A 23,222-nucleotide genomic window follows, 5' to 3' on the forward strand; every position below is an offset into this window, starting at 1 on the left:
GACAGGGAGGGAGAGCTGATTGAGGGCTGTGGAATGGATGGTCAGGAGTTTCTACGCAACGTGGTGTGGCGTAGTGGATAGAGCATGGGCCTGGGAGTACTAAGGTCATGAGTTCTGATGCCGTCCCTGCCATTTGCTTTGTGATCTTGGACAAGTCACTTGGCTTCTCTGTGCCTCTGTTATCTGTAAAATGGGGATTGAGACTGTAAGCCCTATGAGGGACAGGGATTGCTCAACCCCAGCGTTTACTACAGTGCCTGGCACAGAGTAAGTGCTGAACGAATCGCACAATTTTTTGGTGAGGTGGTGGATGGGCCAGAATTGGTGGGGGGTGGGTTGAGGAAGGGGATGATGTTGAAGGGTCCGTGGTTCTCCCCTGCAGTCTGGAATTGCCTGAAGGGAGGGGGAGGAAGATGGAGGATCCAGGGCAAACAACTGCCTTTTTTGGTGGGATGTGGGGGTGTGCAGGACCCTATCTGCTCTTTCCTGAGGTGGGAGGGGTGAGCTGGGGGACGGGATACCTGATTACCCCCCCGCTCCAGCTCCCGGTTTCCCCACCCAGTCCAGCGTACTGGGAGGGAGCCGGAGAGAGTAACCACCCCCTTGGGACCCCAACAAGTCTCTAGAGTAAGACCAGTCCTCCCCGCGGTTTCTTCCAGTGGGCCAGAGTGGCTAGCAAGGCCAGCGTCCCAAAGCGCCGGCTGGTCCACCGCATTGTCCCCCACGGCCCCTGCAGCTGGAGGGAGCTGGGAGAGGAGGGGGCTGCTGGCCGGCCCGCACCAGCTGCTGGCTGCGCCCCCCCGGGAGCAGGTGTGTGTGTGGGGGGTCCCGGTCCCTCCGCGGGGCGTCGGACTAAGAGGGGGTGATGGGGAGGCTGCGACCCCCCCCCCAGTCAAGCTGGAAGGGGAGGACGCCAGGGTCACACCTCGCATTTGCAGAAATCTGACACTGTCCCTCGCACCCCCTCCCCTTCACACCTCCCCTGTTGCCGCTGGAAGCCCCCCAACACCCCCCCCCCCCCCCCCGCACCAAATGCTGCTCCGTGCCGGGCAGCCCTTTATGACCCCCAATAAAATGAGGCCCCCCGAGTTGAGGGGGTGAGGGGGGCGGGTCCCCATTCCTCCAGATCTCATCTGAGCAGCATGGCCTAGTGCATAAAGCCCAGGCCTGGGAGTCAGAAGGTCATGGGTCCTAATCTCAGCTCCGCCACTTGTCTGCTGTGTGACCTTGGGCGAGTCGCTTCATTCTCTGGGCCTCAGTTGCCTCATCTGGAAAACGGGGGTTAAGACTGTGAGTCCTATCGGGAGAGGGACCGTACCCGGCCCGGTTTGCTTGTATCTACCCCAGCTCTTAGAGTGCTGGTACACAGCGTTTAACAAATACCCTGATTATTATTATTAGGTCTTCACCAGCAGAAAGGGGAGAGCAACGGCGGTGACCCCAGGTTGAAGGAGCCCGGTGTGAGGGAACCGTGAGCAGTTGTTTTGGCGGGGGAGGATGTAGGGTTGAAGTTTGGGAGCCCCGGAGTCTGGACGGGGCCCCGAGGGGGACCCAGCCGGAGGCAGGCAGATGGCATCATTAGCATACAGCTGGGCCACCCGGCTCCGGACCCCTCCCCCATCAAACCGGGGGCTGTGCGGGACCCTCGGGCTACTCTCAGTCATCCAAACGGGGTAGGGATGGGAGGGGTCTGCGGACGGAAAAGGAGCCCCTCTCCCGATCCCCGAGATAAACCAGGACGGGGCTCCCTAATTATTCCTACCACCAATTGTTTACTCCCGAGGTTGCATCAGAGTCCTGGTGGGGGGAAAAAGGGTGTCGAATCCCCTCTCATTAGGACCCCGCACCCCATATTAAACGAGGCCGGTCCCATTGGCCTTAACTAGAAACAGTGTGGATTTATACTGGCCAGAGTCATGCTTTCCCGCCGTTTCATTCATTCGAGCGAATTAATTGAGCGCTTACCGTGTGCAGAGTACCCTACTGAGCGCTCGGGAGAGGACAGTACAATGCAGGGGAGGCTACTGGTGTAGATCGGGGTTAATTTAGTCATATTAGTTGGTGCAGGGAGCGTCACCGGGATCGTTGTTCCCAACTGGACGTTGGAGAGAGGTTGCGAGCGTCGAATGGGAGGAAGAGGGGCTGGGGGACGCTGGGTGGGAGGGAGGGGAGCTGGGGGGGGGGGGGGTGTTGGATGGGGTGTTGTTTAGGGGAAGAAGCTGTGGAAATGTCCCTTCCCTGCGGTTTTGTCCCGGGACCGGCGGGAGGGGGCGGGGAGGGGGGCGGGGCCAGGGCTCGGCCTCCCTCATTTGGGATATAAAGCGCCGGCCGGAGAGGGCGACCCGCAGACCTGAAAGCATCCGACCCTGGACCATGAGGTCGCCCCCGCGACTCCTCCCTGGACTCCTGCCCCGGCTCCTGCCCCTTCTCTGCCTCCCCATGGTGAGATCAGGCCGCTCTGGGGGGCGGGGGGCGCGGGCTGGGGACAGAGGGGTAAGGGCTGGGGGCCCTGGATGGGAGGGAGGAGGGCTGGGGGCGTTGGAGAGGGGCGAGGGGAGAGGGACCCGGGGCTTGGGACAGGGGAGAGGGGCTGGGGGCGTCGAATGGGAGGGAGAGGGACTGGGGGCTCTGGAGAGGGGCTGGGGGCGTTGATGTGGGAGAGGGACTGGGGGCTTGGGAAAGGGGCCGGAGCATTGGATGGGAGGGACAGGGGCTGGGGGCCTTGGAAAGGGGAGAGGGGCTGGGGGGCTGGATGGGGAGAGGAACTCGGGGAGAAAGGGGTAAGGGCTGGGGGTTTTGGAGAGGGGAGCGGGTAAGGGCGTGGGTTGGGAGGGAGAGGGACTGGGGGCGTCGAATGGGAGGGAGAAGGGCTGGGGGGTTGGAGAGGGGAGAGGAACTCGGGGCTTGGTAGAGGGGAAAGTGGGTGGGGGCTCTGGGTGGGGGAAGAGGGGCTGGGGGATTGGAAAGGGGAGAGAGAGTCGGGGTTTGGGGTAGGAGAGAAGGGCTGGGGCCGTGGGAATGGAGGGACAGGGGCCGGGGGCTCTGGATGGGAGGGAGAGGGGTTGGGGGCATTGGATGGGGAGAGAGGCTGGGGGCGTTGGAGGGGAGGGAGAGGGGCTGGGGCGTTGGATGTGGGAGAGGAACTAGGGGTTTGGGAGAGGGGTTGAGCCCCTGGATTGGGAGGGAGAGGGGCTAGGGACGTTGGAGAGAGGTTGCGAGCGTCGAATGGGAGGAAGAGGGGCTGGGGGACGCTGGGTGGGAGGGAGGGGAGCTGGGGGGGGGGGTGTTGGATGGGGAGAGGAACTCGAGGTTTGGTACAGGGAAGAGGGGGTGGGGGCGTCGGTTGGGAGGGAGAGAGTCTGGGGGCTTTGGAAAGGGGCTGGGAGCATCGGTTGGGAGGGCGAGGGGCTGGGGGCTCTGAATGGGAGGGAGAAGGGCTGGGGCCGTCGGATGGGAGGGAAGGGGTTGGGGGCACTGGCGGGGAGGTGCGAGGGGGGAAGGGGGAGGGGGTCGGGGGGGTCCCCGAGTGAGGGTCCCCGCCGTTCCCGCCCGCAGGTCCGGCCGGCCGGGGTCTTCGAGCTGCAGATCCACTCTTTCCGCGCCATGGGGCCGGGGGCCCGCGGGGGCGGCCCGTGCGGGGGCAGCGCCCGGCCCTGCCGCCTCTTTTTCCGCGTTTGTCTCAAGCACGGCCAGCCGGCCATCAGCCCCGACCCTCCCTGCACCTTCGGGGCGGCCCTCAGCGACCCCCACCCCGCCGACCCCGGACCCCCGACCCTCGCGGCCAGCGACCCCATCCGGGTCCCTTTCCACTTCAAGTGGCCGGTGAGCATCAACCCCCACCCACCCAATTCCGGCACCAGCCCCTCCCCATGAGCCCCCACCCCTCTCCGAACACTGTCCCCACCTCTCCTGGGTCAGTCAGTCGTATTTATTGAGCGCTTGCCGTGTGTAAAGCTCTGTGCTAAGCGCTTGGAAGAGAACACTATAACAGACACATTCCCTGCCCAATCGAGCTTACAGTCTATTCATTTATTAATAGTACTATTGAGCGCTTACTATGTGCAGTGCACTGTCCTAAGCGCTTAGAATGGACAATTCGGCAATAGAGACGATCCCTGCCCAATGTGGGACTCACGGTCAAAACGGGGGAAAAGGACCATGCCCAACGTGGGGCACGAACCCACCACCCTGAGACTGAGTCTCATGCTCGATATGACACTATCACACTTTACCGTGTGATAAAGTGAGGGAAAGTATAATAAAAGAGAGTTTGGAGGACCTGATTCCTTCCCTCGACCGCCTTCAAATCTAGAGGGGGAGTTAGAGCTGAAAAATACATTACAGCTAGGGATGAGGCAGAGTATAAAGACATAAGTGTTATGAGGCTGGGGTTGGAATAATAATAATAATTATCATTAATTATTGAGTGACTAATTATCATTATGGTATTTGCTAAGCACTTACTGTGTGCCGGGCACTGTTCTAAGCGCTGGGGTAGATAGATCATAGAGTATCAAAGCGCTTAGGGAGCCCAGTCCCTGATTAATTAATTAATTCAATCACTTGTATTTATTGAGCACTTGCTGTGTGCAGAGCACTGTACTAAGTGTTTGGGAGGGCACGATACCACAATAGACACATTCCCCGCCCACAATGAGTTTACAGTCTTGGGGCGGGGGGGCAGACATTAATATAAATAAGTAAATTACAGATATGGACATTAGTGCTGTCGGGCTAGGAGGGGGGAATGAGCCAAAGGAGCAAGGCAGGGCAGCATAGAAGGCAGGGGAAGAAGAGGAAAGAGGGCTTAGTCAGGGAAGGCTCCTTGGAGGAGATGGGTCTTCAATAAGGCTTTGAAGTGGGGGGACTCGTCTGACGGATTTGAGGGGAGGGAGGATGTTCCAGACCCAAATGCATATTCGACTGAGAGGGAGAGTGTCCGTTGTCAGCTCTCCTCCCAGGTCTTTCCCAGATTTCTCTTCTTACCCTTCCCTCCGCCCTCCTTTTCTAGGGCACCTTCTCCCTCATCATTGAGTCGTGGCGGGCAGAGTCGGGAGAGCCATCCACAGGTGAGGGGCAGGGAGAGGAGGGGGTGGTTGAGCAAGAGAGACCCCAACCCCCACCTAAACAAGACTCCCCTTTCCCGGGTCCCCATCCCCGCTCCCGCACCGGCTCCCACTCCTGCGGGGGCCCCTTTTGGGGGTCAGGGCTGGGGTGGTGGAACTACAGCCCGGGAGCCGGAGGGTCTGGTGGGTTGTGGGGCAGAGGGACACGGTCTCCCGGCCTCCCCAGACTGACCGGCCTGCCCTCCTGGCCCCCGGCCCCTTCTCCCGGCCCCTCCAGAGGACGCCCAGAACCTGATCAGCCGGCTGGCCACCAGGCGACGCCTGGCCGTGGGGGAGCCATGGTCACAGGATGTGCACGTGGGTGAGGGCGGGGAGCTGCGCTTTTCCTACCACGTGCTCTGCGACCCCCACTACTACGGGGACAGCTGCTCCCGGCACTGCCGGCCCCGGCACGACGCCTTCGGCCACTACAGCTGTGACGACGAGGGAAACAGAGTCTGTTTGGAGGGCTGGCGGGGAGAATACTGCTCTGAGCGTGAGTCCCACCGGGAGAGGCGAGACCCAGGACCCCGAGCCCTTGGTCTCCCCGAGTTCTCTCCAAGCCCACCCCCCACCCTCAACCTGGCCCACCACCAACTCCCAAGCCTCTTTGACACCTCCCAGTGCCCCCATTCCTTTAACACAGGAACACCCAGATGCCCCAGGACCTCCTCAGGGGCTGGGCTCAGCAGAGGAGTGACTTCTTGTTTTGTTTTAATGGTATTTGTTAAGGACTTACTACATGCCAGGGACTGTACTGGCTAGATAGATACACGTTAAGGAGGTTGGACAGTCCCTGTCCCACATGGGGCTCTCGGACTTAATCCCCAATTTACAGATGAGGTAATTGAGACACAGAGAAGTGAAGTGGCTTGCCCAAGGTCACAGAACAGACAGGTAGTAGATCTGGATTAGAACCCAGGTCCGTGCTTTATGCCCTAGGCCACACTGCTTTTCATGTTGTCCAAGCCAATCCCCCCATTTCCCCACACTCTCTCTCCAATCCTCCTGGGACTGGGATCTCTGCTTCCAGATGGCGGGGGTCGGGGGGCTTGGGATTGGGGTGAAGGGAGCAGACCGGACCCTCAGAGTTCCCACAAGTCCTCCTCGCCCCCCATTTCCATCTCTCCCACACTCTCCCCGATCCCCCCGGGGCTGGGGCGACCTCTGCTCCCTGATGGTAGGGGTCGGGGGGCTTAGGATTGAGGTGAAGGGAATAGGCCGGACCTTCAGAGTCCCCACGGGTCCTTGCAGCTGCCCTCCCCTTCCCCGTTCTCCCTGGGGCTGGGGCGACCTCCGCCCCCAGATGGTGGGAGGTCAGGGGGCTCGGAATCGGGGCGGAGGGGTCGACCGGACCTTCGGCCTCCCCGCGGGTCCTCACCGCCGCCCCCCGCCCCCCACAGCGTCCTGCCTGGCCGGCTGCAGCGAGCGGCACGGGTTCTGCGAGCGCCCCGGGGAGTGCCAGTGCCGGCCGGGCTGGCAGGGCCCGCTGTGCCGGGACTGCGTCCGCTACCCGGGCTGCCAGCACGGCTCCTGCGCCCAACCGTGGCAGTGCCGCTGCCGCGAGGGCTGGGGCGGCCTCTTCTGCAGCCAGGACCTCGACTACTGCGCCCACCACCGGCCCTGCGCTCGTGGTGCCACCTGCACTAATGCCGGCCCCGGCGGCTTCACCTGCACCTGCCCCCCCGGCTTCTCCGGCCGCCTCTGCGAAGTGGACACCAACGAGTGCGACAGCAACCCCTGTGCTAACGGGGGAAGCTGCAGTGTGAGTGCCCCGGCTCCCGTAGTCCTGTCTGGGGCCGATCTTTGACCCCGGCCCCCCTCCTGCCCTCCCCGGTTGGCCTGACCCAGGGCCCGACCCCTTTCCCGCCACACCCCTGTGCCAGCGCTACCGGCTGCAGGCTCTGATGGCTAATCCATTTCCCGACTGTCGACTCTGCAGGGAGCTGTGCTAAGCGAGTGGGGGAGTAATCAATCAAGCAATCGTATTTATTAAGTGCTTAATGTGTGCAGAGCACTGTACTAAGCACTTGGGAAAGTACAGGACACCAATAAACAGTGACAGGCCCTGTCCACAACAAGCTCGCAGTCTAGAGGTGGGGAGACAGACATCAACACATATAAAGTTAGAGATCATAGACATGAGTGTTGTGAGGCTGGGTGGAAGGAGAGCAAAGGGAGTAAGTCGTGGTGATGCAGAAGGGAGTGGAAGATGAGGAAAAGTGGGGCTCAGTCTTGGAAGGCCTCTTGGAGGAGGTGCACCTTCAATAAGATTTTGAAAGGGGGGAGAGTCTGGCGGATTTGAGGCGGGAGGGTGTTCCAGGCCAGAGGCAGGACGTGGGTCAGGGGTCGGAGGCGAGACAGGCCAGTTCGAGGCATAGTGAGAAGGTTAGTACTAGAGTAGAGTTGGTAGCCACAATCTCTGCCCATGAGAAGTTTTTTTACGATTTTTTTAAATGGAATTCATTAGGTGCTTACTATGTGCCAGACACTGCACTAAGCACTGAGGTAAATACAAGATCATCAGACACATGTCCCAAATGGGACTCATAGTCTTAATCTCCATTTTACAGATGAGGTAACCGAGGCACAGAGAAGTGAGGTGACTTGGCCAAGGTCACCCAGCAGGCAGGTGGCAGAGCCAGGATTAGAACCAGGGCCTGCTTCTCAGGGCTTGCTTATAGTTTAGCGGAGGAGTTTAATAAAAATAATAATAATAATATTGGTATTTGTTAAGTGCTTACTATGTGCAGAGCACTGTTCTAAGCGCTGGGGTAGTTTACGGACTAGAGTTCACCCTCCTCCACTCCTGGAGCTGCTGCACCAGTTCTGGCATGGCTGCCTACCCCCCGACCTCTAAAACTCTCCCCAGTAATAATAATAATAATGGTGCTATTTGTTAAGCGCTTACTATATGCGAAGCACTGTTCTAAGCGCTGGGGGGATACAAGGTAATCAGGTTGTGTCCCACCTGGGGCTCACAATCTTAATCCCCATTTTCCAGATGAGGTAACTGAGGCCCAGAGAAGTTAAGCGACTTGCCCAAGGTCACACACCGACAAGCGGCGGAGCCGGGATTAGAACCCATGACCTCTGACTCCCAAGCCCGGGCTCTTTCCACTGAACCATGCTGCCTCTCTACCTGCCTCTACCCTCCTCTTTTTTTTTAAATGATATTTGCTAATGCTTCCTATGTGCCAGGCACTGAACTAAGCGGTGGGGTAGATACAAACTCATCAGGTTGGATATAGTCCATGTCCCATGTGAGGCTCAGAGTCTTAATGTGGCCCAGTGGATAGGGCACGGGCCTGGGAGTCAGAAGGTCATGGGTTCTAATCCCTCCACCACCTCTTGTCTGGTCAAGTCACTTCACTTTCTGGGCCTCAGTTACCTCATCGGCAAAATGGCGATTAAGACTGTGAGGCTGATGTGGGACAGGGACTGGGTCCAACCTGATTTGCTTGTATTTACCCCCCCCGCCCCAGTGCCTAGTCCTTAACAAATGCCCCTTCCGCCCTGGCAGGACCTGGAAAACGATTACGAGTGCACGTGCCCCAGGGGCTTCTATGGCAAGAACTGCGAGGTGAGCGCCATGACCTGCGCCGACGGGCCCTGCTTCAACGGGGGCAGCTGCGCTGGCGGCACCGGGGCCGGAGCCACTTACACCTGCCAGTGCCTCCCCGGCTTCCACGGTTCCAACTGCGAGAAGAGGGTGGACGGCTGCAGCCACGCGCCCTGCCGCAACGGTGAGCCCCCCCCGGGGGGACCCCGAGGGCGCTGGCCGGGGAGACCCAGACCGTGGCGGGCAGCGGGGAGGGGAGGGCAGGCCAAAACATTGGAACCATACACTGCCCGGGGAGACTCCTCATCCCATCAGGAAGGACTCCTCTCCCTGGCTCCTCATCCCTTCCCTCCTCCCCTGACTCCCCCTCCCCCCACCCCCCGGCCCTTGCAGGCGGGCTGTGCCACTGGGCTCCTCCCCCTCATTTCTCCTCCCTGGTCCTCCCCGATCCTCCCCCTAACCCCTCCTCCCCTTGTCCCTCTGCGGGCGGGCCGGGCCCGGATAATACTAATAATCGTAGTATTTGCTAAGCGCTTACTGGGTGCCAGGAACCGACCTAAGCTCTGGGGGGGATACGAGCAAATCGGGTCAACACGGTCCCTGTCCTATGTGGGGCTAACGGTCTCAATCCCCATTTGAGGCAACTGAAGCCCAGAGAAATGAAGTGACACTTGGCCCAGGTCACACGGCAGACACCTGGGGCAGAGTGTGATATGCTGCTGGGCTCCTCCTCCCTGATCTGGGGGCTTCTCCCCGATTCTTCCTCCCTGGTCCTCCCGCTCACTCCTCCTTCCCTGTCCCTCCTTAGGCAGGCTGTGCCACTGGGCTCCTCCCCCTTACTCCTCCTTCTCTGCCCTCCCAGCTCCTCCCCCCGCTGACTCCTCTGACCCCTGTCCCTCCTAAGTGCCTGGATTTGGGCCAGAGCTCGCTATGCCGTTGGGCTCCTCCCCCCGACTCCTCCCTCTACTCTGCCCCGGTCCTCCCCCTGCCCCTGGATCTGGGTGGGAGCTTACTATTCCTCTGGGCTCCCCCTGACTCCTCCTCCCCTTGCCTTCTCCTCCCCTTGGCATCTCCTCCTCGGTCCTCCCCCGACTCCCCTTCCTCTTCCCTCTCCCCGTCCCTCCTCAGGTGGGCTGTGCCTAGACCTGGGCCGGAGCGTGCTGTGCCGTTGCCGCCCGGGCTACGGGGGCGCGCGCTGCGAGCGGGACCTGGATGACTGCGCCGGGCGTCCCTGCGCCAACGGCGGAACGTGCGTGGACGGTACCAACACCTTCCGCTGCTCCTGCACCCTGGGCTACGGCGGCCGCGACTGCCGCCAGCGGGCCGACCCCTGTTCCCCCAACCCCTGCGCCCACGGCGGGCTCTGCTACGCCCACTTCTCCGGCCCCGTGTGCGAGTGTCCCGCGGGCTACATGGGCCCCCGCTGCGAGTTTGAGGTCCGGCCCGGCGGCCCCCCGCCGCCCCCCACCCCCGCCAGCCGGCGAGGGGCCCCGTTCTCCCCCGCCCTGGGCCTGCCCTTCGCCCTGGGGCTCCTGGGGCTGGGGCTGGTGGGGGCCACGGCCTGGCTGGTTTGGGGGTGGGGGGGCCGGAGGGCTCCCCTGGACACCGTTAATAACCTCAAGGGGCAGGAGGCCGGCGTCGAGGCCACCGGACAGCTCCCGGACACCGGGGTCTCCCCCCTGCTAGCGGCCGCAGCCTTCGGTGGATCTAGCTGGGGAGGGGCTGGGTGGGCACAGAGGAGGCTGGAGTCCCTGCCGGGCCCTCCTGGGGGCCGGAGGACAGAGGAGAAGTGAGTATGGGGTAGGGGAGGGGGCGGGTGTGTGCGTGTGTTACCCCCCCCCACACACTTAAGCGGCCCCCCGAATCACGTGTAAATCCCGCCCCCTCCGACGGCTGCTTTAGACCTGGATTTTGGCCTCGTCAGTAGAGGACACCTGCCATTTAAGGTACTGGGTCAGGTCCTGCTCCCACTGTCCCCTGCAGCCTGATTTCTTCAAGGCCCCACTGCCTGATTTCTTTGCCGTTGGAGGGACCGGGCTCAGAACCCGAGAGACAGGACTCCTGAGTTTGAATTGTGTTCCCCCATACACTTTCTACCTGAGTGGGGAGGGCCTCCTCAACGCTTCCCGCTTCACACTTTCTGCCCCTAGAAAAGGCTGATAGATTCACCCACTCTGATCGGCTAGCTGACAATCCTTCCAGCAGTCCTTCCCTGATCGGTCCAACCCCCCATCCCCTCGGCCCCCACACTGATGTACAGCAATTAATCGATCCTCTTGGCTGAGCCTCCGGATTGGTCCGACGCATTAAGTGGAAAAGTTGGAGCTGGAACTGGAAGTGAGAGCAGGACGGAAGTCAAGGAGGCCATCGAGACCAGAAGTGGGCCACTCACCCCTGGGGATCTCCAAGCACTTTACAGGCCGGACTCCTGCAGGGGGCACTAAGGCAGAAAGAGGGAAAAAGGGATTGTGGATTCCAAACTTCCAGAGATGCCTCCTTTCATTCTTTCAATCGTATTTATTGAGCGCTTACAGTACGCAGAACACTGTACTAAGCGCTTGGGAAAGTACAACAATAAACAGGGACAATCCCTGCCCCAAATGAACTTACACTCTAGAGGATCCTTGGGTCATTTCTCACTTTCCCCTGCCTCTGTCTGGGGTAGCCCCTTCCCCAAGCCTCTCTGCGTAGCCCTGGCAAGCTGGATGGAGGCTTGCGAGAGAGGGCCAACCTCTGTCCCCTACACTGACCCCATCTCTTGCCCCCTCCCAGAAGAACGGACAGAGGCTTGGCCCAGTAGTCTCCCCAGGGATGCCGGCTAATGGCCCATCCATGTCATTATGGACCGGCCGAATGCCCCTTCCTATGCCACTGAGGTAACCACTCCTCTACAACGCCTTAGTCTTGACCCTCACACTTGGGTGCCCCCCACTCCCACCCCCGGCAGGGTCTCCTGGTCCTTCAAGCCCCCCTCCCCTCACTGCTTCTTGCTCCTCCACACCCACAAAGTGCCTCAGCCCCTGTCCTCCTCCAGTCCCCCCCATCTGGTCTTAGCTTCCTGATCCTCCCCTCCCTTCTCATTCTGCTTCCAGGTCTGAAACGGCCCTCTCACCCCATCAGTTCTAGAGATATCTCCACGCACCAGAGACATCTCTGAAGGGGTCTGTGGGCCTGTCCAGAGAGACAAGCCCCAGAGGAGGGCTTCTATTTAATATTTATTCCTCTTCTCTTCCCCCTGCTTTCTCGCCTCCCCAAACGGCCTTCCCTGATTAGGGGCCAGGAGGAGGATCTAATCCTGTTTGTAGTATTTACCCTTGGGGAGGCAACACCTCCCCTTCACTCCCAGAGCTCAGGTCTAGGGGGAAGCAAGTCCCCCCAACCCCCCTGGTTGTACATAAAATATATTTATATTTCACCCCACCCTCCATCTTTCCACACCCCTCCCTCAATCTCTCTCCAAAGAAATCTATAAATTACTTCTATTTTGCTCGAGTTCTGCCTGTCTATGAGGGAGATGGGGGCTGGGATGCCTGGGTTCTCTGGGCAGTGAGAGAGGTTGGGGAGCTGAAGTCTTGCAGATGGGGGTGGGAAGGGAGGTGGAGAATGGGGTGGAGGGTCCCGGAGTTGGGAACCTGCGTGGGTGGACTGTGCTCCCTTGCAGGGTGATGGTGAAGTTTCAAGAAGAAAGTCAGGGAGCGGTGGGTAAAAATCAGGGAGAGGTACTGGTAATAACGGCAGGCTCTAATAAGAGTAATAATAATGGTGCTTGTTAAGCGCTTACTATGTGCCAAGCAGTGCTCTAAGCGCTGGGGTAGATACAAGTTAATCAGGTTGGACGTAAGAAAAGTTTGGAGGAGGCGGTGCACGTTTAGTGCCATGATGGGTTATTGGGGTGGGGGGGGATAAAGGGGTGTTGCAGGGTCCTACTGCTAGTCTACCTAGGCGATCGGCTGGTGCACGCTCCCTCCATAATAATAATAGTACAATGCCAGCGCCTAGTACAGTGTTTTGCACACAGTAAGCATGCAATAAATACAATTTAATGATAATAATTGTGGTATTTGTTAAGCTTTATGTGCCAAGCACTGTTCTAAGCACAGGGGAAGATGCAAGTTAATCGGGTTGCACACAGTCCCTGTCCCACATGAGGCTCACAGTCTTAGTCCTCACTTTACAGTTCAGGTAATAATAATTACGGTACTTTTTAAGCAAGTGCCAAGCACTGTTCTAGTCACTGGGGTAGACACAAGTTAATCAGGTTGGACACAGTTCCTGTCCCACATGGGGCTCACAGTCTTACGTGGGACAACCTGATTACCTTGTATCTACCCCAGTGCTTAAAACAGTGCTTGGCACATAGTAAGCGCTTAACCAATACCAACGTTATCATTATTAATCCCTCCTTTCACAGATGAAGTGACTTGAGGCCCAGGGGAGTGAAGTGACTTGCCTAAAGACACAACAGCCAAGTGGCACCCAGAGAAGTGAAGTGACCTGCCTAACGAATGGTGGAGTGGGGATTAGAACCCCGGTCCTTCGGGCTCCCAGGCCCGTACTCTATCCACTAGGCCACACTGCTTCAAAAGAGGGTTGGAGCCCAGGGGCAGACACTGCCCCAAATGGCACAACCTCCCTCTGAAGGCTCCTCCTCAGGGCCGGGGAGCTGGACTAGCCGGTCCTTGGCGCAGCTGAATAGCGGAAGGAAAAGAGGGGCGCGGGGCACGGGGAGGGGGGCCCCGGTCGGGCCGTACTTTCCTGTTTACTGCAGAAGCACCGCCGGGAACAAAAGTGGAAAAGACAGTCTCCCGGTGCCCCTCATCTCCTTTTTCCCACCCCTCCTCCCAGTGCTCACAGACACGTTTTTCGGGCGCACGGTTTATTGGACGCCCGGGCCCTCCTCCCCACCCCCCAAACCGGCTGAGATTGGTCGAACCTTCGGCAGGTTGGCCTGGGGGCGGAGCCCGATCACTTCAAGATGCGGAGACTCATCCTGTGCTCCACGTTCAGCGTCTCCAGGGACTGGGGTTGTTGCGAAGAAGAGGGGGGCAGAAAGAGAAGGGGATCTAATCCTGTTTGTAGTATTTACCCCTGGGGGGGGCAACACCTCCTCTTCACTCCCAGAGCTCAGGTCTAAGGGGAAACAAGTCCCCCCACCCCCCTGGTTGTACATGGGTCAGTGGACAGAGCCCGGGCTGGGGAGTCAGAGGTCATGGGTTCGAATCCAGGCTCAGCCACCTATCAGCTGTGTGACTATGGGCAAGTCACGTCACTGGGCCTCCCTTACCTCATCTGTAAAATGGGGATTAACTGTGAGCCTCATGCGGGACAACCTGACTACCCTGTATCTGCCCCAGCGCTTAGAACAGTGCTCTGCACATAGTAAGCGCTTAACAAATACCAGTATTCTTATTACATAAAATATATTTATATCTCACCCCACCCTCCATCTTTCCACGCCCCTCCTTCAGTCTCTCCAAAGAAATCTATAAATGACTTCTATTTTGCTTGGGAAGGGGACCCTCTTCTCTAAATCCTTTAGGAGATGGTTTTTATTTGGCTCAATTTGTGGTTGGCGGGAGTCCCCGGGGGCGGCTCAAAGACGTCTGGGAGCCGCATTTGGGGGTCTGGTTCCCGGGACCGGTTTGGCGGGGGGGGGGGGGGGGGGGGGAAGGGGTCGGGGGGCACCTTGGCGAATTCCTCGAAGGAGATGGCTCCGTCGCCGTCCGTGTCGGCCTCCTGGACCGTCCGTTCAGCGATGCTTTCCAGCTGCTCCTCCGTCACCTGCACCCCGACCATCATTCGCAGCACCTGGGAAGAGAGGTGAGAAGGGGCCCGAGAGACCCGAACGCTCAATCCCCCCCCCCCCTACGTCCAGCATAGGGCAGACTCCACCCTAACCCTCGACCCCCGAGACCCTCCCCCCAATCCTCTGAGTCCCCTCTCTGCTTCACCTCGCAAAGCCCCCCTCCCTTGTGATCCCGTTCTCCCACCTGGAGCATCTCTTCTCGAGAAATCTTCCCGTCCCGGTCCTGGTCGTAGAGTTGGAAAGCAACTGTGGGAAGAGGACTGGGGTAAAGGGGGTGTGCACCGTGGTGGGGGGAGCCGCCTGGGAAATGGGGAGGGGTTTGTTCCCCTGTTCTAGCCAGGGCGCTAGGACTCTGTGAGTTAAGCCTTCCTCAACTCACAGCGCAGTTTGTTGTCTCGGCTGTTGAGAGGTTCAGGGTTCTCCAAAGTCTGGGGGCCTCCATCGTCCTCCAAGGGCCGAAAATGAGCCAGGACCCGAACGAACCCACGGAAATCCACTCTCTCCTCCCTGGCAGGGTGGGGAGGGGAGTTAACCTCAAGGAAACCCCCCCTTACACTTACACACCACCTCTCTTCAGCTTGGCTTAGTAGATAAAGCACGGACCTGGGAGTCAGAAGGATTTGGGTTCTAAATCCGACTCTGCCACATAATTACTATTATTAGTAGCATCGTGGTATTTAAGCGCTCGCTATGTGCAGGCGCTGCCCTAAGCGCTGGGGTTGGATACAAGCAAATCGGGATGGAAAGTGTGACTTTGGGCAAGTCACTTCTCTTCTCCGGGCCTCCATGACCGCGAGCGCTTAGTACAGTGCTCCGCACATAGGAAGCGCTCAATAAATACCATTGAATGAATCTGTAAAATGGGACTGAGAGAATGCGAGTCCCACGCGGGACAGGGACCGTGTCCAACCTGATGATCGTGTGTCTACCTAAGAGAAGCAGCGTGGCTCAGGGGAAAGAGCCCGGGCTTGGGAGTCAGAGGTCATGAGTTCGAATCCCGGCTCTGCCACTTGTCAGCTGTGTGACTGTGGGCAAGTCACTTCACTGTGCTTCTCTGTGCTTCAGTTACCTCATCTGGAAAATGGGGATGTGAGACTGTGAGCCTCATGTGGGACAACCTGATTACCCTGTATCTCCCCCAGCGCTTAGAACAGTGCTCGGCACATAGTAAGCGCTTAACAAATACCAACATTATTATTATTACCCCAGCGCTTAGAACGGTGCTTGGCCCAGAGTGAGTGCTTCAGAAGGACTGTGGTTATTAATTTTTCAACCCCTGTGGGACAGAAAGTCCAACCCCCTGGCGCCACCGCTCCGAGCGCTCTCTAGAGTGGGAGGCGACCAGCCTTCCCCGGGAAGTCCCACTCTAAGTCTAGCCTCGGTCCCTCCTGCTTCGTCCTCCCCCCTCCCGCGCCGGCGTGGGGCCTCCCGGGTGTTGTCGGTTCCCAGCCCCGCCCGCCGCTCCTCCTCACCCCGCGGGGAAGAAGCTACTGACGATGCGGTCTCCCAGGGGGTTGACCGCCAACTTGCCGATACTCTGCAGGTCCTGGCGGCTGCGGGACGCGGGGAGGCAGATTGGGCGAGGCCGAGGAAGGGGAGTGGGTTTCCCCCACTCCCACCGCCCCCAACCCACCCCCAGCGACCTCCGCACCTCAGGTAACCCTTGCTATCCTTGTCCAGGGCCCGAAACCGGTGATGCAGCCGGGAGAGATTGGCCTGAGAGACTGGTGGGGGGAAAGGGGGACGGGGGTCCGGTTCAGGGGGGCGGGGAGAGCCCGGAAAAGGGGGGAGGGGCCGTCCTCTTCCCCTCCTCCCTCCGCAGGGAGTGGGGGGCCGCACCCCCGAGCCACAGTCCAAGGTGAGCCCGCATCCCTGCCCGTTGGGGTCGAAGGTCAGTGGGGCCCTGCTCCCGCAGCCCCAGAGGCCCAGGTCACAGACACCCACACACACACACCCCCGCCCCCCTGCGGACCCCGGCCCGGGATAGACGGGCAGCGCCTCACCCCCCCCCCCAGCCCCCCGGAGCCCCCCGACCCCCTCTGAATGGGGAGGGAAGCCGCGGCCCGCGGCCACCGCCCCGGTGCAGGGGTCCCCGGGGGAGGAACGGGGAGCCCACCCCGCCGCCCCCCGGTTCTCACAGCCCGTCTCCCGGCCGATGGCGTCCAGGTCCGGGACCTGGGCCAGGTGCGAGCCGTGCGACCCCATCCCGCTCCGGCTCCCGCTCCGGTCTCGGGGCCCGGGGCAGGGCAGGGCAGGGCTGGGCAGGGCTGGGGAGGGGCGAGGAAGGAGGGAGGGGCCCGGGCTCGGCGCCCAAGGGGGCCGAAGCCGTGGGGCAGGGCATCGACTCCCTTTCCCCGTCCTTCTTACCCCGCTTGCGCCCCCTCCCCTCCTTCCCTCCCTCACCAGGTTGCGGGAAGAATTGGGTCGGGGGCAGCTGAGGGCTGGAGGGGTGTGGGGGCTGGGGGTCCGCCTGGAAGTCCCTCCGGGGTCTCCCCCCCCACTAGCCCCCCTCCCTCTTCAGGACCAACCCCCATGAAGGGAGCCCGGAAAGCGGGCCCCAGTTTCTCCCGTCTCACCTTCCCCGCACAAGGCGAATGGGGGGTCGCAAGGGTCCCAGAGCCCTGCTCCTACTCCAGCACCCCCCTCCCCACACCAAACACACACACACACTCCTGCCGCTCTCGCAGGGAGGCGAGCTGGGGGTTGGGGGCTGGGGGCTTGTGGGGGGAGGGGGCTGGCACCGCCAACTCTGCAGCAGCCTGCATGCCGTCGGAACAGAACAGGAGGCAGAAGCGGGGGTGGAGGGACAAAAGCTTTATTGATTAAATAGTTTGCAAAACCCGGGGGGCGGGTGGCAGAAACGGTGAGATGGAGGGGAGCGGAGATGGGTGAGAAGAAGATGGGGAGGGGTCTACCTTGGGTTCCAGACCCTCCCCTCCAATACAACTGCCCTCCAACTTGAACACACGAGCCAAGCCCAGAGGCTTGGCTGCGCGGCCCCCACTCCCTCCCGGACCAGCCCGGTCTGGCTGAGGGTGGGGGTGGAGGCTCCGGTCAGCAGCAGAAGCTGTCCACCAGCTGCTTCGGAAGCCAGTGTCCCAGCCCCTCCTGGTCCAGCCGGGCACTCAGCGCCGCCTTGGCTGCCTGGTAGTTCGAGGCCTGAGCCTGGGGAGGACAGGGGGAGGCCAGGGTGGGCTTGTGCCCCTGCCCCTTCCCCCCCTCCCGCCCCGGCAGGAGAGAAACAAGGAGCGGTGGGGGGGTAGGGGGAGGGTGGAGCGTTGGGAGGTCGGGGCGGGGATGTCAGGGCTCAAGTGGGGAGGGTCCGGGGAGAGGCGGAGGGTCCAGACCTTGGCCTGCTGGTAAGTCCTTAGGTCCAGGAGGTCCTGGCGGCCGAGGGCACGGGCGCTGCTGCGGAAGGCTTGGAACAGGGCGGCCTTACAGAGGCGGCTTGGGGGGCCCCGGGCCCTAGGGAAGCTAGGAGAGAAGCAGGGGTGAGCCCAGGCCGGGAGCCTCAGACCCCACCCCGACATACACCCCCTTACCCCCCCCCCCAGCCCCTTATGACTAAAATATAGCGGCACTTTTTTAACTGCTTAACGTGCTAAGCGCTGGGGGAGCTACGTTCCAATTATTACCGCATTTGTTCAGCGCTTACTCCGGGTCAAGCCCCGTTCTAAGCCCTGGGGTACATTCAAGTTACTCAGCTCAGGCGCTCACCCTCACCTGGCCAGCACGCAGCCCGTGGTCACGTCCACCATCTCGGGGGCCTCGTCGCCCAGGCTCCAGTTGAGGCTCAGGCCCCAGCAGGTGGGGGGCGGGTCCACGGGGCCCAGGTTGGGCCCGGTGAACAGATGCATGGGGGTGCGGAGGAAGGGGGCGGGCAGGGCCGGGCCCGAGCCTTCCTCCAGGTTGGGGCGGGAGTGGATGGCCCGGTTCAGCGTGGATGGGTCGTGGCAAGAGTCGGCTGGTTGGCGATGGAAGGGAGGAGAGAAACGGGTGACTCCGATTGGTGCCTCTCCCCACATTCCCCTGTCCCTGGCAGGGCCGCCCGGTCCGCCCGTCGAGGCTCACCCAGAATTAGGCTGGTGGTGTAGAGCGGCAGCAGGAAATGAGAGAGCAGGGCTCCCTGTAGGCCGAGCACGGCCCAGCGGGCCAACTTGTCGCTGCCCGCCAAGGAGAAGACACGGGTGGCCCGTACTTCGGGGCGCAGGCAGCAGAGGGGTCTGAGGCTCCCCGAAGCGTGGACGCAGAGGCGCAGGGCCGGGCTCTGGGGCTCTGGGAAGGGGAGGCTGGAGAGAGGGACGAGGGGCGAGCAGCCGGAGATGGGGGCCATGAAATCCCCCCCTGTCTACTCCCCCCTCCCATGGGGCTCCCCGGGGTACGGGCCCCCCGCACGTACTAAAAGTTCTCGGCCGCTCCGGTGGGGGTATGGCTGAGGTACAGGTGCAGGAAGATCCTCGGCTTGAGGGTGAGGCTGGGGCCGAGACCCGGTGGGTTGGTTGGGGCCAGCACGGAGCGCTCGGCCGCCTCGGGGACCCCGCTGGTGACCAGCAGCAGTTGGCGGTACAGGTACCTGGGGATAATCATTGCGGTCTTCGTTAAGCACTTACTGGGTGCCAGGCACTGTACTAAGTGCTGGGGAGGATTGGGTTGGACACAGCCCCATGGGGCTCTCGGTCTCAATCCCCACTTTACGGATGAGGAAACCGAGGCCACAGAAGTAGAGAAGCAGCGTGGCTCAGTGGAAAGAGCACGGGCTTTGGAGTCAGAGGTCATGGGTTCGAATCCCGGCTCCGCCACTTGTCAGCTCTGCGACTGTGGGCAAGTCACTTAACTTCTCTGTGCCTCAGTTACCTCAGCTGTAAAAGGGGGATTAAGATTGTGAGCCCCATGTGGGACAACCTGATTCTCTGTGTCTACCCGAGCGCTTAGAACAGTGCTCTGCACACAGTAAGCGCTTAACAAATACAAATACCAACAGTATTAAAGTGATTTGCCCAAGGTCACACAGCAGACATGTGGCAGAGCTGGGATTAGAACCCATGACCTTCCGACTCCCAGGCCCGTGCTCTATCCACTATGCCATGCTACTTTTCTGGACCCGGTGGGGTAGGAGGAGATGAAGGACCGACCCCAACTCCTTTTTTTTTTTAATGGTACTTGTTAAGCGCTTACTGGGTGTCAAACCCTAAGCGCTGGGGTAGCTACACGTTAATTAAGTCAGACGCAGTCCCTGTCCCGCCTGAGGCTCACAGTCTAAGTAGAAGGGAGAGCAGGTATTTAATCCCCAGTTTACAGTTGAGGAAGCCGAGGCTCAGAGAAGGTAGGAGACTTGGCCAAGGTCTCACGGTAGACTAGTATCAGAGCTGGGATTAGAACCCAGAGCTTCCGACTGTCAAGCCCGTGCTCTAGGTCCCGCTGCCCCGCGGCTGGACAGGGAGTTGGAAGTGGATGCCCGGTCCCCGGCTTTGGGGGAGGGGGCTTGGGGATGGGCAGAGAGAGGAGTGGGGGGTGGGCGGTCAGGGGAGAGACGTTTCTGACCCTCACCTGAGCAGGGCCCGGCGAGCGATCACCAGGCCGTGGGCATCGTGCAGCTGACGCCCGTTGAACTCCAGCCAGCCCTCGTAGCTGTCCGTCCCCGTGCCCAGGGCCACCAGCTCGTAGGTCTCCTGGCAGCAGCCCTGGGCATCTGTCACTTCTGGGGGGACGGGCGGGGAAAGGGGCGGTCACGGGCTGCGGTTTGGGGGGCGAAGGGCTTTGGGGGAGGCGTTGGGGGGTCGTTGGAAACCACCTACCCCGTTCCAGGATGAAAGCTGCTACGCTGCTCTTGCAGCCCACGTAGGGTGAGTTGGGGTCTACCAGGCGGTCAAACATGGCACTGACCACGGCCGCACAGCGCTGCTGGTGGGTCAGCACATTGTCTGGGGGAGTTAGTGACGATGATGATGGTTTTTGTTAAGGGCTCACTCTATTATAATCACAATAATAAGCGCTTACTATGTGCCAAGCACTGTTCTAAGCACCGGGATAGATATAAGGTAATCAGGTTGTCCCACGTGGGGTTCCCAGTCTTTTTTTTTTTGTATTTGTTAAGCGCTTACTATGTGCAAAGCACTATTCTGAACGCTGGGGGATACAAGGTGATCAGGATGTCCCACGTGGGGCTCACAGTTTCTTTTAATCCCCATTTGACAGATGAGGTAACTGAGGCACAGAGAAGTTAAGCGACCGGCCCGAAGTCACACGGGTGCCAAGTGGCAGAGCCGGGATTAGAACCCACGACCTCTGACTCCCAAGCCCGGGCTCTTTCCACTAAGCCACGCTTCTTCTCCCAGTAATAATCACAAAAATAAGCGCTTACTATGTGCCAAGCACTGTACAAAGCACCGGGGTGGATGCAAGGTAAACGGGTTGTCCCACGTGGGGCTCACAGTCTTAATCCCCATTTTACAGATGAGGTAACTGTGGCACAGAGACGTTAAGTGACTGGCCCCAAGTCACACAGCTGATAAGCGGCGGAGCTGGAATTAGAACCCACGACCTCGGATCTCCAAGCCCGGGCTCTTTCTACTAAGCCAGGCTGCTTCTCAGCGATTATTGCGGGGGGCTTCATCACCGCCCCCCACCCACCAGGACCCAGACTGTCCCCCCGGGCCCCGCTCCCTACCTGTCGGCTGGCAGTAGAGCACGGTGTTTTGGCCTATTTTATCCGAGCCTGCAAGAGATGGCAGGATAGAGAGGGGTTGGGTTGAGCGGGGACCGGTTTTGGGAAGGGGTCGGGGTGAGGGTCCCCTGGGGTGGTACCGAGAAGCGAGGTGGTCGGTTTCTGCTTCTTGGATTCTTCTTGAGGGCGCTCAGGGGGGCTTGTCTCAGCAGGCGCCGGCCCTGGGCGGGAGTCGAGCAAAGACAGTAACTGTGCACCCCGCTCCCACCCCCACTATGGGGGGGCGTTTTCCTCCTGGCGGGGTCCTCCTTCTGACTGCCCCCGGGGTGGACCCCGGGGCTCGGGACACCGTCCAGCCGGTGACGGCGACCGTTTGGAGGAGGGTCCAGGAGCCCCGGCTAACAGCCCATCCCTGGAGCGGTCGAGCAGGGGTCGCGAGGATGGGGAAGCGCCCCAGGACCACCCCTTCACTGCCCCTAATAATAAAAATAATGATGATATCCGTTAAACGCTTACTGTGTGCCAAGCACTGCTCTAAGCACTGGGGTCGATACAAGGTCACCAGGTCGTCCCGCATGGGACTCCCCGTCTCAATCCCCGCTTTGCAGACGGAGCGACCGAGGCCCGGAGAAGTGAAGTGACTTGCCCAAGGTCACACAGCGGACAAGTGGCAGAGGGGGATTAGAAGCAGGTGGCTCAGTGGAAAGAGTCTGGGCTTCGGAGTCAGAGGTCAGGGATTCGACTCCCGGCTCTGCCACTTGTCAGCTGTGTGACTGGGGGCGAGTCACTTAACTTCTCTGTGCCTCAGTTATCTCATCTGCAAAATGGGGATTAACTGTGAGCCCCACGTGGGACAACCTGATTACCCTGTATCTATCCCAGCGCTTAGAACAGTGCCCTGCACCTAGTAAACGCTTAACAAATACCAACATCACTATTATTATTATTAGAACCCACGTCCTCCGAATCCCGAGCCCTCTGTGGGCAGGGAACGTCCCCGCTTATCGTTGGAGTGTATTTTGTGAGAAGCAGCGTGGCTCAGTGGAAAGAGTACGGGCTTTGGAGTCGGAGGCCATGGGTTCGAATCCCGGCTCGGCCGCTTGTCAGCTGTGTGACTTTGGGCAAGTCACTTCGCTTCTCGGTGCCTCAGTTACCTCATCTGTAAAATGGGGATTAAGACCGTGAGCCCCCCGCGGGACAACCTGATTCCCCTGTGTCTACCCCAGCGCTTAGAACAGTGCTCGGCACATAGTAAGCGCTTAACAAATACCGACATTATTATTATTATTATTAGAACCCACGTCCTCCGAATCCCGAGCCCGCTGTGGGCAGGGAATGTCCCTGCTTTGGAGTGTATTTTCCCAAGCGCTTCGTGCAGTGGTGGGCACGCGGGAGGCGCTTAACGAATGCCCCGGGACGCCGGCTCCCACCGCCCCCATGCCCCTCTCCGCCTCCCAGGCCACCCCCCACCCCCGACCTGCCCCCGGGGTGTCCAGTTGTTCCTCCTCCTCCTCCTCCTCCTCCTCCGGCCTGGTGGGCGTCGTCCGGGCCGGACTAGTGGCGGGGAGGGGGGTCCCCAGGCCGGGCGGGATCTGCAGCGAGGCGGCCAGGCGGGGTTTCCTGCGGGCCTCGTTCATCTTGGGCCGGGGAGGCCGCAGGCTCGGGCCACCGGAGTGGAGCCGGTCCCCGGGGAAGGGAGGGGGAGATCACTCCTGCTCCCGCCCTCGAAGACCAAAGATGCGGTTGCTTTTACCGGCCACGCGGCAGCTCCTTTCCCTCCCACCGGCTCCGCGTGTGACACTTTTCCCTTCGGGGCCAATAGGAAGGCTGGAAACCGGCGCGAGGCGGGGCCCTCAGCCAATAGGGAGGCATCGCGGGTGGGAGCGACTGTTTCTCACCCCCACCGGTCGACCCCGCGTGGGAAAGACACATCGGGCCACCCAGGATGGGGGGGAAGGCAAACTTTTATTGGACGCCCCCCCCCCCCCCCCCCCGGCTCTTCCCGAATGCCGAAGCAGGGGGAGATGGGGGAGACGAGCGCAGAGAAGGGGGAAAGTGTGGCCTAGTGGCCGGATCACCCGCCTG

The 23,222-nt window shown here is 60.5% G+C and overlaps 3 protein-coding genes across 6 annotated transcripts; 1 reads left to right on the forward strand and 2 right to left on the reverse strand.

The window, feature by feature from the left end:
- The first annotated feature begins 33 nt into the window (after window positions 1-33).
- Window positions 34-10,460, forward strand: DLL3 (delta like canonical Notch ligand 3). Its single transcript, XM_039912175.1, has 8 exons — window positions 34-70; window positions 737-810; window positions 3,556-3,822; window positions 5,012-5,069; window positions 5,344-5,601; window positions 6,509-6,870; window positions 8,629-8,851; window positions 9,796-10,460. Exons 1-8 carry the CDS (start codon window positions 34-36, stop codon window positions 10,458-10,460), a joined length of 1,944 nt encoding a protein of 647 aa, XP_039768109.1.
- Window positions 10,461-13,526: 3,066 nt separating this feature from the next.
- CHP2 (calcineurin like EF-hand protein 2) lies at window positions 13,527-16,689 on the reverse strand. Its single transcript, XM_029066594.2, has 7 exons — window positions 16,612-16,689; window positions 16,125-16,197; window positions 15,946-16,026; window positions 14,853-14,980; window positions 14,658-14,719; window positions 14,353-14,475; window positions 13,527-13,686 (listed from the first exon to the last, which is right to left on the reverse strand). The coding sequence occupies exons 1-7, from the start codon at window positions 16,676-16,678 to the stop codon at window positions 13,633-13,635; spliced, it is 588 nt and encodes a 195-aa protein (XP_028922427.1). The 5' UTR covers window positions 16,679-16,689; the 3' UTR covers window positions 13,527-13,632.
- A 583-nt stretch (window positions 16,690-17,272) lies between these two features.
- ADAD2 (adenosine deaminase domain containing 2) lies at window positions 17,273-22,884 on the reverse strand. 4 transcript variants are annotated; one of them, XM_029064686.1, is made up of 10 exons: window positions 22,615-22,884; window positions 21,278-21,358; window positions 21,141-21,188; window positions 20,269-20,394; window positions 20,021-20,171; window positions 18,873-19,046; window positions 18,545-18,762; window positions 18,197-18,437; window positions 17,821-17,947; window positions 17,273-17,638 (listed from the first exon to the last, which is right to left on the reverse strand). In XM_029064686.1, the coding sequence occupies exons 1-10, from the start codon at window positions 22,772-22,774 to the stop codon at window positions 17,528-17,530; spliced, it is 1,437 nt and encodes a 478-aa protein (XP_028920519.1). In that variant the 5' UTR covers window positions 22,775-22,884; the 3' UTR covers window positions 17,273-17,527. The 4 variants fall into 4 exon arrangements, with proteins under 4 accessions (XP_028920519.1, XP_028920520.1, XP_028920521.1 ...); XM_029064687.1 differs by lacking the exon at window positions 21,278-21,358; XM_029064688.1 differs by lacking the exon at window positions 20,269-20,394.
- Window positions 22,885-23,222: the final 338 nt, after the last annotated feature.

This window comes from Ornithorhynchus anatinus, chromosome 5 (genome assembly GCF_004115215.2).
Source record: "Ornithorhynchus anatinus isolate Pmale09 chromosome 5, mOrnAna1.pri.v4, whole genome shotgun sequence".
In the NCBI taxonomy this organism is placed as follows: Eukaryota; Metazoa; Chordata; class Mammalia; order Monotremata; family Ornithorhynchidae; genus Ornithorhynchus; species Ornithorhynchus anatinus.

Bases quoted from the DNA above. Each gene is read 5' to 3' on its own strand.
- CHP2 (XM_029066594.2), bottom strand. From the start codon at position 16,678: ATGGGGTCGCACGGCTCGCACCTGGCCCAGGTCCCGGACCTGGACGCC. The intron at 14,720-14,852 runs GTGAGTTGAGGA...CTCTTCCCACAG, and splicing joins CCGAGACAACAAACTGCGCT to TTGCTTTCCAACTCTACGAC. The intron at 14,476-14,657 runs GTGGGAGAACGG...CTCTCTTCCCAG, and splicing joins CTCGAGAAGAGATGCTCCAG to GTGCTGCGAATGATGGTCGG.
- DLL3 (XM_039912175.1), top strand. From the start codon at position 34: ATGGATGGTCAGGAGTTTCTACGCAACGTGGTGTGGC. The intron at 811-3,555 runs GTGTGTGTGTGG...TCCCGCCCGCAG, and splicing joins CTGCGCCCCCCCGGGAGCAG to GTCCGGCCGGCCGGGGTCTT. The intron at 6,871-8,628 runs GTGAGTGCCCCG...CCGCCCTGGCAG, and splicing joins CTAACGGGGGAAGCTGCAGT to GACCTGGAAAACGATTACGA.
- ADAD2 (XM_029064686.1), bottom strand. From the start codon at position 22,774: ATGAACGAGGCCCGCAGGAAACCCCGCCTGGCCGCCTCGCTGCAGATC. The intron at 20,395-21,140 runs GTAGGGAGCGGG...TAACTCCCCCAG, and splicing joins GCTCTACTGCCAGCCGACAG to ACAATGTGCTGACCCACCAG. The intron at 19,047-20,020 runs GTGAGGGTCAGA...GATTATCCCCAG, and splicing joins GCTCGCCGGGCCCTGCTCAG to GTACCTGTACCGCCAACTGC.